Source organism: Drosophila santomea, chromosome 3R (genome assembly GCF_016746245.2).
Source record: "Drosophila santomea strain STO CAGO 1482 chromosome 3R, Prin_Dsan_1.1, whole genome shotgun sequence".
Taxonomy (NCBI): Eukaryota; Metazoa; Arthropoda; class Insecta; order Diptera; family Drosophilidae; genus Drosophila; species Drosophila santomea.
In genome coordinates, this window is record NC_053019.2 from 15,506,399 (window position 1) to 15,523,026 (window position 16,628).

The 16,628-nt window shown below is 45.5% G+C and overlaps 1 protein-coding gene across 3 annotated transcripts in view; it reads left to right on the forward strand.

Annotated features, from left to right (window-relative positions):
* The window catches only part of LOC120451537, a 28,843-nt gene extending 12,657 nt beyond the window's left edge, over nucleotides 1–16,186 (forward strand). The window contains exons 2-10 of one of the 3 annotated variants that reach the window (XM_039635317.2): nucleotides 7,652–8,266; nucleotides 10,400–10,516; nucleotides 10,582–11,017; nucleotides 11,155–11,403; nucleotides 11,496–11,755; nucleotides 11,828–11,972; nucleotides 12,037–12,186; nucleotides 12,256–12,427; nucleotides 12,485–16,186. In XM_039635317.2, coding sequence (XP_039491251.1) covers nucleotides 7,665–8,266; nucleotides 10,400–10,516; nucleotides 10,582–11,017; nucleotides 11,155–11,403; nucleotides 11,496–11,755; nucleotides 11,828–11,972; nucleotides 12,037–12,186; nucleotides 12,256–12,427; nucleotides 12,485–15,078 — 4,725 coding nt within the window. In that variant the 5' untranslated portion in view covers nucleotides 7,652–7,664 and the 3' untranslated portion in view covers nucleotides 15,079–16,186. Of the gene's footprint in view, nucleotides 1–7,651; nucleotides 8,267–10,399; nucleotides 10,517–10,581; nucleotides 11,018–11,154; nucleotides 11,404–11,495; nucleotides 11,756–11,827; nucleotides 11,973–12,036; nucleotides 12,187–12,246; nucleotides 12,428–12,484 lie in introns of all 3 variants that reach the window. The other 2 variants (XM_039635315.2, XM_039635316.2) reach the window with 2 other exon arrangements.
* Nucleotides 16,187–16,628: the final 442 nt, after the last annotated feature.

A 16,628-nucleotide genomic window follows, 5' to 3' on the forward strand; every position in this document is an offset into this window, starting at 1 on the left:
AACAATTTAGCAATTTGTTTCCATTATTTTAAGCTGGCGTCTGAAATCACCACCCCCTGCTGTCTGCTGAGAATCTTCCCTTCATAATTGTGTCAAGGAGGTTCATTCGCAGTCATTAGCGATGGAGGGCGTGCGCTTGTTAAGTCCTCCCACCTACTTTCTCGCCCTCTTTCTGCCCTCACTCATCATCATCAGCGTGGGATGGCCTTGCCACCGGGTCAGCCCCAAACGACCTGCCACCCAACCACCCAACCAGCCACCTCTGTGCCGCCTCGTCATGTGTCATGTGAAACAGCTGTTAATGATACAAGTGTCTCAGCTATTTCGTAAAAATTTACATTCCGCTCGCTGGTTCTGCGAGTGGCAAATGTTTGCCAAATGCGTAATGCCTCCTGGTACAAAGATGGCAGCCATTTGTCCTAAATGATTACAAGATGTTTTTGGACGGGGAAACATAATCCCCGGCTTGCCACCGTTGTCGATTGGGTAACAGACCGCGAAATGGAGCCTTGGATCAACTGGTACATAGATCCGGTAATTGGATTTGGTTGACAAAACAAATTGCCTTCTGCTCATTATTCAGAAACATTTGATTTATTCGAATTATTAATAAGGCTAGGGGACACTTGCATTCATCTTCTAGTTAACAACACTCAAGAGCACATAATCTAGTTAGCTTCAAAGCGAACAAGAGAAGGATATTTATGCGTAAATTGTGTCGTGTGGTAAATTTGCTATTATTTAATATAATTTATTATGTTAATTTCAATATGCGAAGTTGCTGAAGCGATAGACGTTCTTCATTTGCATAAATTTATGCAGTTTTTAGTGCACAGGATATACGAAAATGTCACAGGTCGTATGCGTATTCTAAAGGTCAAATGAATGCACTAAATGAAAAATTGAAAATCCTTTTCTTGATTTTAATGAATTGATTCCTTTTTTATTCCGCCCATTTTTTTAATAAATTACCTAGATGATAATTGCCTTTGTAAATCCCAACATTAATAGATAGAAGTAACTTCTAAAACTTTTAGCGCATTTCATGAATGAAAATTTATTAGGTCGTGTGCGCATTTCTTGATCCAATTTAATTAAACAAAAAGTCGTTGGTATTAAGTGGGATTTCAATAACCCACATGCCATGCCATTCTATCAGCAAAGTTTACCAACTGGCAAATGTTGGAGGAAAACTCTTTGCGCAAATTTTCGACAGCCACAAAAGTTGACGACATTTGCCTAACCAGATGCTGCCCGTCAGCCAAGACAATCTCCGGGCCAATTTGATAATCCCTCGGCAGGGCAGCCGCAGCAACAGCAGCAACAACATTTTTGAGCTGTTAACACATAGGAACCATGCCATCCAATCCAACCCACCAAAAACCAAAGCCACAAAAGCCTGCTTGCGTCAAGCGGAAAACTACGAAACTGAGACATCGCTTCAATAATCCTAGACTTCATAGAGCTGCTTGTTTCGTGACTGCTGTTCGATGGCATTGGAAAACACCAAGAGGCTTGCACTGAAATAAAATACCTGTCATCATTAAGAATTATGAATTATGAACAGAAAATGAATGTATTGGATTGGTTGTCTACCATTCAAGTGTTGAGTTCATGTGAATCTATATTGAAATAATAATGTTATGCATAGTTATTTTTATAATATAGTTTCTAGTGAGATCTATTGCCTTGGCAGCTTTTTACACTGTCAAATAAACGCGTCTAATCGATTTCACTGTAGACACGTGCTGTTTTCGGAATCAAACGGGATCCACATGCCCAAGACTGAGTGTGAGTGCGGCAATAAGTGAATGAATAAGTGAGTTGGACGGATTGAGTATGTTGAAATCAATCAGGTTAGCCAAAAAGCAAGGCACGTTACCAGTACTTTCTTTCTTCCTCCGCCCGCCTCACTGACTCACCGACTCCCTACCTCACTGCCTCACGATTGGCTCATGATATGTGACTTGGATACGTGAAAATTGCACTTCATTCCCCGAAAAACGACAAGACTTCACATCACGTTATGTCAGGCGCTTTGAGGGGGATACTTTCAGGTGTACTCTGTGAGCTCTGTGAGTTTGAGGCTGTTGCAGTTGACATTTCGCTGCTGTATTTATTAAAATAAAGAGAGGAGGGAAAAAAGAGGAAAAAAATGTGAAATGTGAAAAAACGTGTCTGCCCGGCGGGCACTTAATAAACTCTCTTTTGTTTTCCTTATAACGAATTCCCCGTCTACCCGTGAACTTGTTAAAAACTCATTATTTGGCCGTCGTAAGTCAACTTGCTTTTCTCTTTGGGACTTCATATGTGTGGGGGTAATGTGTTCATGGTATATCAATTAAAAGTTTCGCCCTCAGTTCTAATCAGTCGAGTGAGTGTCTTTCTCCAAATGTGTCTGTAATGTATTTTCTGTGTCTGTGTTGGTTTCTGTGTTTGTGTTTGTGTTGCCTACTTTTGGGCGTGCCCCAGTGATTCTGCTAATGAGTCGCTGGCCAAAAAGGAATCCTCTTCCACATTGTTCTCGCTTGTTTTCCGATACATTTGATGTCGGCGCTTTTGTTGTGAAATCCCCGCTCAAAGTGTGAAATTAGTTGGTTAATGACGGTACAAATTAGTTGGATTAGATGTTGGCCTTAAGTGATGTTCACTCACATTCTGCTGAGGAGCTCAAGCAGCTACAAAGAGCTGGGAAATGCAAATATTTTCTTTGATTAAAGTGCTAAGTGGTGTTGCATGTACTTAGGTTTCCAATTGTCATCAAATATGCCTGGGCATTAGCTTGAGCCCGAGGAAATCAATTTGGTAATGTTTAATTTGTGTGCACAAAGGGGCGAGCTTAGCAAATAATGTCTGAACATAAAACCTTTTCACTACTTGCACATGCATATTATAAATTGCAAATACATCGAATTAAATGTGCAATCTGATAGTTAGAACACCCTCATTCCTGTGCAATCTCACGTCGAGCATCAGCAAAGCTGGTATGCGTTGCACTCGCGGATTTCTCATTTAAAACTATCTAGATACTCGCGCCTTATCAGTGCCACGTTGCCATGGCAGAGGTTGCTCCGGGTTGCCAAGTTTTATGAATGGATGTTATCGCTGGCCGTCCACAGCGAAAGCGTTTTCATGAATGTGCCATGAATACCCCAACCCCTAACAAATCGAAAAAATAAAACAAATTGATATACCGCCGTTGCTTTTCTTTCATTTCATTTTGCCGTGTGTGCGTGACATTTCGAGAATCACGTTCAACCGCAGCCGACGGCAGCGATATCCCGATATATCGATGCCTGGGTAGTTATGGGTGTCGTGTCTATATGGATATGGATGTGAATGTGGATATGGATATGGATGTGGATATGGATATGGCCACGCACACCATCGCATCGCATGTGCATCTATAACGATCTAACTAAATGGCTGGCACATGCTTATTCCAACGGGGTAGCTCCCCAGCTTAATGTTTTGCCAAAGGTTTTGCTTTAATTTTATCGATTTGGTGTAGTGCAAACGAGTGCAAAGATATCATTGTAAAACTAAACAATCTTTCAAGTTAGACAAGTTAACTAGCAAATTATCAAGTAGCACTATGTACTCCAACAGAAAATCATGCAAAATTACAGCAAATTTGCATTGAATTATTCAGCCTTACAAATATGAACTCACTTGTACGTATACGTATTATTTTTTAATATGCGCCGGCCCATTTCTTTTTACTTTTACTTTGTGTTAAATGTAATTGAAATGAGCGACAGCGTCGGCAAAATAAATAACGTCGAGCAATTTTATTTCATTGTGCCGCCGTAATTTCTTTTCAATTAACAATAACGAAACGGAGCGAAATTGGTAAGAGCCAGAGTAGCAATGGGAAATGGTGGAAATCGGGGGAAATGGGGGGTAAAACTGGGCTGCTGTAAGAGCTGCAAATTGACGGAGTCTTTAATATGAATGCGAATGCGAATAACAAATGCATTCACAAATTGTGTTTAATTTCTCCACAAAGGAGAATTTCCTTCGTCGCAGAAAAGGTGGTTTCGGGTGGCTGCGGGGGGGAAATTGCAATAACAATCCACCTTTCATTTAAGCCCTCGGAACTGGGACAATTTGCAGAGCTTAACTTTGTTTTTCAGCGTTTGTTTGTTATTATTATTTTTGTACTTTTTTATTTGTAGCTGCTGGTCAACATTTTCGTGCTTGATGCTGCTCGCTTTTTGTTATCGCCCATCATCATACTCTTGCTGTCTTTTCATTTATTTCTCTTCACTGCTCCGCACAATTTCCGCACTGACATTTTACAACTGTCCATGGCCCGAACACCTGCGGACAAAATACTAGCAATCAAGATGTTATTCGCGGAGTTACATCTATTTTTAAACGTTTACGTATCTTGAAGTTTACGTGGAATGCTTGTTAAAGCTTTGGGGTTCGGTTAAAGTTGTAATCGTTTTGCTCTTTCCTTTTTTCCCACAACTATTTGCCCAAGAAATCCTATTGATAATAATTACTATGCGAAAAAGAGGGTTTTAGAGATAAGTAGTTTCATTTTCTACAATTAAATCTTCTTTGTTAAATATTAACCTTTTTAAAATGCTTCGCAATTTCACATTTGGAACACTCCTCCTTTCGAGTCAAATGCACGAAGAACTTTAAATAATTAAGGCGGTTTTATGTTGCTTAGTAAATAAACATTGGTAATTGTTAATTTATTATGTATTTATTTTCAAGTGTAGTGTACAGTGGTGGTACCTATCGCATTGCCCGCAGCTGTATGTGCTATGTGTGGTTTCCATTTACTGATCTCTGTCATTGCCCCGACGTCATCCATCGCACATAGATACTCACACTCGCAACGCCACGTGCATAAACAATTCTCAGCTGCCTTTCCTCTCTGTTGACACAAATCATTCGCTGGAAGTGTCGCTCCCGTTTCCATTGGCCCCTCTTCCTGTCCCGCCCGACTCCAACTACCCCACCTTCCTGATAGCCACCACCCCCCCACCGGCCCCCAAAAGCGACCCACCATTCTTTCTTGACAACTTTTGTGCTGGGTCTTGGTGTCCAAATGCATGGGCGGCATGAGCTGGAACCGCTTTCGTATTTCGTATTTCGTATGTCGTATCGGTTTCACTTGGATGGGATGTGGAAAGCTTCTGGCGATAGCGAAAATGTTTGCTCGGCTAAGAGTTCTGAGTTCTGAGTTCTGAGCTGTGAGCTGTGAGCTCTTAGCACTGGTAACTGAAATTCCTAGCCATTTTTGTGGGCAGCCAGGGGATGGGGAATGTGTGATCTTCTTAAATTGATTTTTGTTTGTCAAGCAGTCGTGAAATTCTCTGGGAACTTGAACGTATTTCGAGAGACATGGGATACTAATTTCAACACAAGTAGTTATGATATGATTTTACAAATATTTAATATAAAAAAATAATTCTTTTGGGTGTCCAGCTTGGGTGGTTCAACTGCTGTCTGGAGTCAAATCAACATTCCGTTGTCGAGCATTCCTAACCCAGAAAAGTAAAACGAGGGAGAACAACTTTATGAACATTTTTGCACTTGTCTATTTGGTTCACTCCCAAACAAAGAAGATATGTAATTCAAAACATTGTTCAAGTGTTCCAGTTTTTAGTGTTCGAGTGTGTGTCTGCCAAGTTGTTTATAAAACTTCTTTGCCACATAGGAAGAATGGAGAAAAATACACATAAGAAGTCGCAGGAGGAACTTGACCATGTCGCTGGTCGTTGGTCGCTTTTCGCTTGCCGTTGTTTGCCAAGCCGTTACTGGCACTGTAAGAAATTGCCAGTAATCAAATAATAATTTTAAATTCTAAAAATATAATATATTATTATAATTACAGACAAAAAGCTGTTAGCATAATTGCTTCTAAAAGTATTACTGAAGTATTTGTTAACTTAACAGAACATCCAACTTTAAGAGGGTATTAGTTAGGGAAACTAGTTATAAGAATATCCCTTTTTCGTCCAGTGCAGCGCCCATTCCTTTCGTCGCCCCCTGTCATTATCGCGGTGCAAGTTGATGAGCTGTTCCCCGGCTGCTCCTCTGCCACGTCCAATGTGGCGCAAGCTCGACTCTGCTCGCCTAATGGATGTCTCTTTGTTTGCCTGGGATCTGTCGTATCTGGTTTTTGAAGTAGCATCTATCCGTACGCCACTCCAGTTCTCCGGTTGTGCAGACTCCTTTTCCGTTGCGCCCCGTTTCCGCCAGAAAAGCCATCGAGTGAAATTGCGCAAGCAAACAAACACATCCATTTTTGCAAGCGTCCTCTTGTTGTTGGCGGCTTGTTGTTCGTACTCAGCCAACTAGCCGCACTATCGGCCATTGGCACTCACCCACACACCCACACACCCACACAGACGCACATACTTGCACATACTTGCACATACACAGATACACTTTTGGCAGACGTATCTATGTTTTATCCCTGCGCTGCCGCAACTGCCGCAACTGCCACAACTTCCTCAACTTCCACACTCCCGCCTTCCGCCTTCCGCTTTCCGGTGCGGAATAAATTTGAAAAAATCTTTTTGCAATCCATTTAGCGAACCATGTCAGAGCCAAAAGCCGAAATGCTGTCGGTGGCGTTGAAATCTAAACATTATGCAAATGCTCTTTGATATTATTGAGGAGTTTGGACAGTGTAAACAATGTGGGCGGGATTGATCAACTCGCTTGTTGCAATGCACGAATGGGTTTGTCCAAAACGAATTGGTCCAAATTTGTTTCAGTTCCTTTGACATGTTGTTTTTACTCAGCGCGTATGCCAGAAAGTAAATGGATGTACTTGTAAATAAAGTAAATATTGTGGCAACAGATTACACGGCTTTAAGCCAACATTTTGATATAAATCTACTAGTGTTTCAATAGGCCATCAATGCGAATGCAGTTGGTTAAGTTGATATGTCTGGATTTCTCTTGAATTCATTCGTTTTCCGTTTTCCATTTGCCATTTTCAATTTCCTTATCGCTGTGATCCTTCACCCAAGAGCTCCAGTTGGCAAACCATGCCAACTATTTGATCCCATTTCGAAACCAGTTCCTCCACAGCCATGGCCAATCCATTTTTGCAGCACTGCCAAATTAAGGAGCAAAACATATGCAAAAAGAGAGAGAACGAAACCAAACAGTAAAAGCAAATTGAAAATTGTGTCATAACACTAAAAACGAGTTGGCCTAAAACCTGAACCTATCCCACCAATTCCGCCAATTCCGCCAATTCCGCCAATTCCGCCAATCCCGATGATCATGACGACCATGCTGATCACCGATCATGGTGATCATGATGATGGTGACCATGGTAATGGGCATGTCTGTTATGGGGGACCTGTTTGGTTTGGTTTCTGCTTTTTGTTTTTGTCAAGACCGTGGCAGAAAAGGCAATGCCATCGGCCTGTCTTCAGACTGTTAGCTGGATATTCGATGTTGGATGTTGGATGTTGAATTATGGAGGAGCCTGTTTGCGGGCAAAGTGGGTCGGTCGTCTTGGTCGTGGACTGGTGGACTGGTGTGGAGTAGAGTGGGGTGGAGTAGAATGGAGTGGAATGTGATTTGTAGATCGAACAATGTGTGAAAATGGCCCGACAACAACTTGACTTATGTGCCCCCCCAATTCTGCTCTTCTCTCTCTTTGCAGCGAATGTGTTTCAATGATGTTACTGCCTTCGGGGCGTTCGAATAGTGATGTCTATCCGCTACAAAATGCCGCAAACACAACAGCAACAACGACCGGAGGAGCCACATCCACTGGAGGCGCGGGAGGAGGAGCAGGTGGAGCTGGAGTTGGAGCTGGAGGCGTAGGAGCAACATCCAAGCCCAAGCCCTTGCTACTGACACGAACATCATCGCCTCAATTGACAACGCTGCCGACAACAAATGGCTCTGTTGTCCATGCCACGCCCACCCGCTCCAACGGATGTCCGCTGCCCCAATCCTCCGGAATCCCAGTGACATTGGCAACAACAGTCACAGCCACAGCAATGGCAATGGCAACAGCCACAACTGGAGGCCAGCAGGGAGTGGAGTTCCCTCCATCAGCATCGGCTACGGAGCTGGGCCCTGGGTTAGCAAATGGAAACAACTGCGGCACCGGCATCTATGGGCCACTTTTGGGTCAAAGTCATGTGGGTGTCATCGCTGGCATGGCCGAAAATTGGCCAGAAATTGATGGACACTTGGAGGGCATACAGGAGAAGCTCAAGCCCGGCTGGAGTGTTCATGTGGGCAAGGAGGGCAGGCTCTACTATTGCAAGTGAGTAAATAAGATTTGTGGAAATTGAAAAAGGTGGCTTCAATGCCATAATATCCTAAAAATTTCATTTAAATGCCTTGGTAAACACTTTAATGGTTTTAAATAACACTAGCTACTAGTTTGGCCAATTAACAAAGTTTCTTTCTGCTCCACAAAATGAAATTTATTGCCATTGCCAATTAGGAATCCTTTCAGAACTCTCGAGATATTTTAAATGATTTATGGTCTGCGGCAATTAGGCTTCACAATTTTAAAAATTATAGCTAGCAATCGAAATAATTAGATAAATAGAAATCTAGCAGGTTAAACCAAGATTTAAAGTCTTCATTTAAATATCCGAAGTTAGAATAATTATTTTTACACTGCAACATTTATTATTTGTGGCAAAGTTTCGTTCGTGGCTTTTTCAAAAACCACTCTAATAATAACCTCGCCATTTTTCTGCGTTCGCCACGCACAAAAAGGAATATTTAACAAAGCAGAAAGTCGGACATTTATTTAGCCATTAGCATGGGCAAAGTTTTAGCATTTCAATGCTGGTCCACTGACGAACTGGAAAACTCACAGAGTGACAGACTGACTCACTGACTGACTGACTGACTGACTGAGTGACTGAGTGACGAAAGGACTTTGGTCCTTGCTTGACTATGTGGCCATGTGGCTGGATGGCTAGATGACTTGAACGTGGCTGAGGACGCTGAATGGGCGACTGAATGCTGGCTGGCTGGGCTCTCTGCTGCACATAAATTGATTATGCACGAAATTCTATTAAATAATTTTACACTTTGTTGCACATCAAACTGAAAGCGCACAAAATGCCATAACCGAGTGGAAAGCAGCGAGTGGGGCACGGGGCACGGGACTGGGTAACTGCCACTGGGGCGATAGACTGAATGAGTGAACAGAGCCGTTTGGATGCCACATTGGGTTGGGTTGGATGCCCATACCCACTGCCAAACCCACTCCCCCGCCCATCCCCCCGCCGCACGTCGAGAGTGTGCAAAAGTGCAAAACTAATTATCACAATTGTGTGCAGTCAGGAAATGAAGAAAGACAGCAACGGAAGCCACCAAGGTGGCTGATGTGGGTCGCAATTGGATTTGGCTGGCGCTCTAGCTCGAGGGTTCTGAATCTGGCCGGGATCCCACAGTCCAGCTTCAATAAGGTCCACTTTTCAATAAGTGGTCAATTATTCAGGGTAAACACTTTTACAGATTTTAAATATTACACAAATTCAACAAGTAGCACAGTTTATAATGGACTGTTCCAAATTAGGGACCATTATAAGTTGGAAAGCAGTTTAGATTTCAATTTAGTTGCTTCACTTGATAGAGGTTCCACTGTAGCTGCCTTTAAATGGGCCGTGGACTAGGTTTAGTTTTAGCTCTGCGGCCCGATTATGGGCTGCTGTTTATTGCAAAGTCGAGCAAATAACCCAATTAGCTCTGATTAATGTCAATTGGAATGCATTTGCAGCTCAGCCGCAGGGACAAACCGCCCTCTGCCGTTGTGATGGGCGTGGCTACAAAGGGTTTTCCCGCAGGCAACCGATGACCGCAGGTTCAGGGTCAACGTGGGAGTTGGGTCAAGTGCAAGTGCAAGTGGGCGAGTTCTTGCATGATTTATAAATAGAAAAGATAAATAGAAGGCTATGTGTGTAGGATGCAACCAGGAGCTATTCAATTGGGGAAAGAAAAAGTAACTAAAAGTTGTTTGCTGCACCTACACATCCTTTAGATAGTTTGAAACTAAAAGGACGTGCTTGAATTCAGGCAACATATCATGTTTGTTATCAGTTATTATTAAGGACTGCATTTTTCTCGTAAATAAATAAGTAAATACAGATACGAGATACTGGTCCGCAGTATTTGCTTACCGATTTCAGCTGACTGAGCTGTGGTAACAGTGTTTATAGACGCATTCTTATAGAAAAGTCAATATTTGGCAGGCACTTTTTGTATTTGCCTTGTTGAATTACTAACGCATGTCTCATGTGCAGGTATGCGAAATGATAGCAATTGCAATTTACAATAAATGAAGTGGGCTGAATTGACTTACTTATGAATTAGTGATTGTAAATAAGGTCTAAGCTCATATAATTATTTAATATATTTATAAATCATTTTCCTTTAGCCACATGACGCAGTCTGCCGGTTGGCTGCCAGCTTGCGAGGATTGGAGCAAACACGAGGAGCTCTCGTATGGCTGGGAGCGTGCCATAGACTCCAAGGGTCGTTCCTATTACATAAAGTGAGTATCCTCCCATAATATATATCATATCATATATAGTCTTACAAGCTATACTCCGTGCATAGCCACCTGAATAAAACGACCACCTACGAGGCGCCCGAGTGCATACGCTGGGATGAGCATCCACCGGAACCGCGACAGGTTCAGCTCCAGAGGAATGCCAGCCTGGGATTTGGATTCGTGGCCGGCAGTGAACGGCCAGTAATCGTGCGATTTGTGACGGAGGGTGGGCCTAGCATCGGAAAACTGCAGCCGGGCGATCAGATCCTGGCGGTGAATGGCGAGGATGTGAAGGACGCGCCACGCGACCATGTCATCCAGCTGGTGCGGGCATGTGAGGCGCAGGTCAATCTCTTGGTGTGCCAGCCCATGGCGCACTGCGTCCTGCCTGGCCGGAAATCCACCCTGCTTTCTGCGGGCAAGCGAGCCAAGCTGCGCTCGCGTCCTAGTCGAGTTCGCTTCGCCGAGAGTGTCTGCGTCAACGGAGCTCCACTGTTTCCGGTGAGTTGTACATATTCAGTGGGACACTCCAACCCAAAAAAACTGTTTACTAAAAGCCGAAATTAACTATACAATAATTGGTGTTTAGCATTTTAATTAATTATTAATTAATTTGTATTTATTACTGTTTATTTCAGCCCTCGGCCTTCTCCCTGGGCGACATCTGCGTACCGCCGATGGCCAATGTGCTGAAGGTGTTCCTCGAGAACGGGCAGACCAAGTCCTTCAAGTACGACGCCACCACGACGGTGCAGGACGTGGTCAGCTCGCTGCTGGACAAGCTATGCCTCTGCTGTGGCGAGCTCTTCAGCCTGGTGCTGGAGCACGTGAAGAGCCTCAAGCGAAACAAGCTCACGCTGCTGGATCCGCAGGAGTCGCTGGCCAGGGTGAGGATAACTTAATATACATACACTTTCTCCCAGATTGCATTCCATTAATTCCATTTATTTTTTGCATTTCCGCTTATTTTCTTGACTAGATTGCGGCGCGTCCGGGAGCGCACAAATTGAGGTGCCTATTCCGCATCACCTTCGTGCCCATCTCGGCCGCGGAACTGGCGCAGCGGGATCTGCACGCCCTGGACTACCTGTACTTGCAGTGCTGCAACGATGTCAACCAGGAGCGATTCGCCCCAGAGCTGCAGCCGGAATTGGCCCTGCGCCTGGCCGCCCTCCACATGCACCAGCACGCCCTGGCCAACAACTTTGCGCCCGCCAAGCTCACCGTCAAGCTGGTCGAGTAGGTTCATCCGCATCCTTGAGACACCGCACCGCCTTCTTATGCATACATCACTCTGACTTCTTCTTTCAGACGCGAGTTCGGGCTGGAGCGCTTTGTGCCGGTGAGTCTGTTCGAGGGCATGAAGCGGAAGGAACTGCGCCGCCTGATTTCCCACTTCCTCAAGCTCAACGCGGAGATGACGGGCTCCTCCAGCAAGGTTCTCACACAGCTGCAGGTGAGCAGAAGGCACTTTAAATCGCCTGTAAACCGGCTAAAATAAAATCATTGCTCATTTGCAGGCCAAACTGCATTATCTAGATATAATCGCTAGCTTACCAAGCTACGGAGCCAAATGCTTCAGCACAAACCAAAGAGAGGGCGTCGAACGCGTCCTGCTGGTGAGTCCACGCTTTGGACTGAGCCAAATATCCAGTGCCCGCAATTCGGTGGTGAGTCTATCTCGATTCTGTTGATTGTGGTACCTTCTATAACTTGCTGCTGCTTTCAAGCAGCCCCAGCCTATTTCCGCCATCGAGGACTTCACCCATGTGGTGGTGAATCGCGAGGATGATGTCACCTGCAGCGTATCCATATTCATGCTCGGCGATCGTGCCGTGAAGTTCATCATGGAGGATCGCGATGGCTGCGAGTTCAGCCTTGTCCTTGGTGGCTACTACCGACTGCTGACAGGTGAGGAATCCCACGATCCCTATTTGCAATGCGATTATTATAGCATTTCGTTGGCAGGTAATGTGTTAAATATTCTGAGGGAACGGGAACCGAACGACGAGGACAATGCGCCCGGCTTTCTGTCCCAGCACACAGTGCTCCCAGCGGGTTGGAGCTACCTGCTGCCCTTCCACACGCGAGCGCACAGCGTGAACTTCCTAATGGCGCCACCCTACCATCCGCTGGTCCAAAGGGGTCAGCTGCAGCAGCAATCCTCCATTCAGGCGCCAACTTCACTGCCCTACGTCATGGACCTGGACCTGCACAGTGTGATGGCCACCGAGCTGCTGGAGGAGGCGGCCAAGGATTCGGGACTGAGTGACAGCAGTGGTAGCAACTACTGCGAGGGGCGCAGCCACTTGGGCAGCCATCAACTGGAGGCCAAGAACGAGCAGGTTCTGCGACGGGTTCAGGAACTGCAGCACCTAGTTCAGACCTCCGAGCAATATCTGAGTGAGCAGGAACAGGGCGGCGGCGGAGGAGGCGTGGCCATGCTGGAATTCGATTCGGATTGCGATAGTCTCAACAGCAGCAAGGTTTCCTCGACGGAGGGCTCGCAGGGCGGCACGATTCTGGGCCCCGGAGGAGGCATTCCGCCAGGACATCCTCTGAAACATAGTGACTCCCTTACGCTGCTGGCGGAGACGATTAACCACGAGTTGAGTGGCATAACGCAGGGATTGAACGCTATTCCCGAGTCTGCTCCCGTTTCCACCTCTGCTCCTCCGACTCCGGCTACGCCCAAGCGAAAGCCAAGTCTCTGCAGCACTTCCAGCCCGAGACCGCAAAGGAAATTGAATGGCTTCAGCCAGCTGTTGAGCGACTTGCAAGCCCTGGGCACCGATTTCTCCCAGAGCGAAAGTGATTCGGAGTCCGTGGCCTCACCGGCGCAGTCTCCAACAACCAGGAGACCACAAATGATGCTGCTTCAGGCCGCGGGATCATCCTCTGGATCCGGATCCTCTGGCTTGGCACCAGCCAAACAGCAACTCTCGCAAAGGAGCAGCTTTGGCCTGCACAGTCCCGATGGCACACATTTCGGTGCCGAGACCAAGGACTACAACCTGAGGGAGTATCTGCAGCAGCTGAAGGAGATTAGCAATGCGGCATCTGCGGACACGGACGTTGCTGCCCGTCAGCTATCCGAGATTTATGGATTTGAAGTGAGGGAAGATACATTCATTGAAACCGATACGGATCTCATAGATCTGCGTGCCATTCCGCCACCTCAAACCCCCGACGAGTTGGATTCCCTGTCCCTGATGAATGCAGCACCCCCGAAGGGATTCGAGGGCAAGGCTGAGGAGCTGGACAGTTTCCTGCAGCAGATTATGGTGGCACCGCCCACGCAGAAAGCGACACCCGCCAAGGAACTGACCCCCGAGGAGATAATGTCGTTCATCATACCACCACCGCCGAATTTGGAGCAACAGCAGGTGGTTCCAGCGGTCGAAACCGAGTGCCTGTATAGCAACTCTGTTCAGGCAAAGAGGGAGTTCTTTCAATCGGTGGCCAATGGCAACAATGGCAGCATTGGCAACAATGGAATGACTGGTAGTCACTCACCCCACGTTATCGAGTACGCCACTGTGGAGAGGAAGAGCAAGTTCAGCTGTTGTCCCACCAGCAAAAAGGATGAGCAGCCGGGTCAGGAGGAACTGCAACCACCGCCCAGAACACCCACTACCGAGCAACTTTCACCGCCGCCGGCGAGACCACCGAAAAGTGCCGAGCTCCTGCAGCGCTACTCGCCCAAAAAACAGGTGCGTATTGCCGCCAGCCCAGTGATGCAGCCGCAGGAGCGGCGGGAGCTGTGTCCGCCACAGCTGCCGCCGAGGGGAAGTCCCACGCTGGATGGCAGCCAGAGCAGTCCCACGAACCCGGTGAGTGGCCCCAAGAAACCCCCGTTGCCGCCCATCGCCTGTCGCCCGCGTCCTTCGAACGGAGTGAATTCTCCGAACACCTCATCACCCGGATCTGCACCACCTGCCCACTACTCACCACCCATTCCGGCCACCGTTCGTCTGCCCCACTTGAACCAAGCCAACGGAACACTTCCCCTGCTCCCCAAGAAACCGCAGCAGCTGCACGGCGAGAAGTTGTTCATCAAGAACGGCCATCTAATTGATGGCGAGGCGCTGCTGGCCAAAACGGATGTGGCCATGGCCGGCCTGCTAATTAAGTTGGACCAGGTGGCCGCCCAGTGTTCGGTGGCCCAGGCGGCAGGAGGCGGCACCTCCATCGACGAGGAGAAGTTCCAGCGCGCCAGAAACGAGCTCACCGAACAGACCTTGGCCCTGGTCACAGCCAGCAAGTTCCTGGTGGCCTCCATGTCGGACATGACATTGATAACGCTGCCAGAGCATCTGACTTCCTGCCTGACGGCCATTCGAAGGATTACGGAGCTGGCCCAGGATATGACCAGGCACACCTCGGCTCCGTTGCAGACCAGGAACATAGTGCTCAAAGTACACGATGTGGCGAGTAGCTTCAGGGAGCTGGTGGGCGTCGAGATCGGACCCATTGGGGCAGGGCAATTGGCGCTGCAGGCCGAGTGTCTGGCCAATGTCCTGGCCACTCTGCTGAGATCCCTGCGCGTGTTCTCTCCATAACCCAGAGAGAACGAGGGAAGCGGCAATGGAGAGGCAATCAAAGGCGAAAGCGAAGTCCGAAGTGAAAGTGAAACCCGAAATAGCAATTTATCCAGTCCCGGTTCCGACATATCGCACGCTCGTCTGTCTATGTGTAAATCTCCTTACACCACCTACGTCTAGATGTGCATGAAGCCCCGCAACATATTTATCCACAACTACATCGACTCTCGAAACTAATTTACAGGTAAAGGGCCGCGTCAGAGAATCGATGGTCTGATGGCTCTTTAGGCTTAGCCACGCCTTATCCTCACCCGCGACTAATATCGAAACTGGAATGTGGCAGCTCATCGGAGGGCATCTTAGTCGATGTGGTGGAGTGTGTTTGAAGATCTTAGGGATAGGTTTTGCCGCAGTACATATCGCACAGATGAATGGCCAAGAATATTTCAAGGGAATTAAACCAAAATATCTGTAACATATCTAGAAGTTCATTTCTTTAGACCTGCTTACCTTCCTATGAATATTCACCCATATTATAGTTTTCAAATTAGCGAAACGTACAATATAACATATCAATTTATGTCTTTCAAAGTGTTTAAGTTCTGCAAATGTGTGCATTCTGCGGTTTTTAGGGCACTTGCGATATTCTTTATTATTCTTCCCAATTGCCATATCGAATCATAAATCCCTATATCTCAATCGCGACACCACATCGCTAGGACCTTCTGAAAACATATTTCTAAATATCAAACGATTAAATATCACAAAAGGAACACTCTCTTAACTTAACGCATGCAACTAACTCGAATTTCTCTATAATCTCCTAAAAAACATCTATTTTTAACTACATTTATATCACTCGTATCGTTAGTACTGCTCTGTATACCAAGTCCTTGAAACTAGAACTCAACCAAAAGAGGAACCCCATTTAATGAAACACCATGACTTGATTATCTAGACCAATTTATATGAGAAACTTACGGAAATATGTTTATTAAATTATGCTATTAGTATATTTTCTTATGTACATAATTTACACACTTACCTAATACCATATATACATACATACATATACAAGTACTATACATACATATAAATATTATAATAAAATTGACCAAACAATAATCAAAATTTTAACTTGTGATATAAAAAATGGAAAAAGTAAAAGCAAAAAAAAAAAAGTGAATGATTGAAAATAAAACTTTTACATTTTCTTTGTTTAACAGCAAATGTTTTAACAGAATTATTTTATATGTTCGTTGTTGTTAGGAACGATCAACCATTTTGTTATTGTTTATGTGTCATATCTTTTGTTGTAGTTGTTGCTAAAGTACAAGAATGCGCACTAAGTTGTAGCTTTAACTAATTATATTATGTATATTATGGTACGCAATATGATTAAACTTTAATCAAAGTAAGCAGAAACTCAAGAATAATCCGTTTAAATATAACTAATCGATAACCAATTGTTTTCATTTTGTTTGGAACTTTCTGTTGGAGCAAGCACACACGTATGCATAATAAACATAACCATATGACATATACAAACAAATATATACAAATATGAA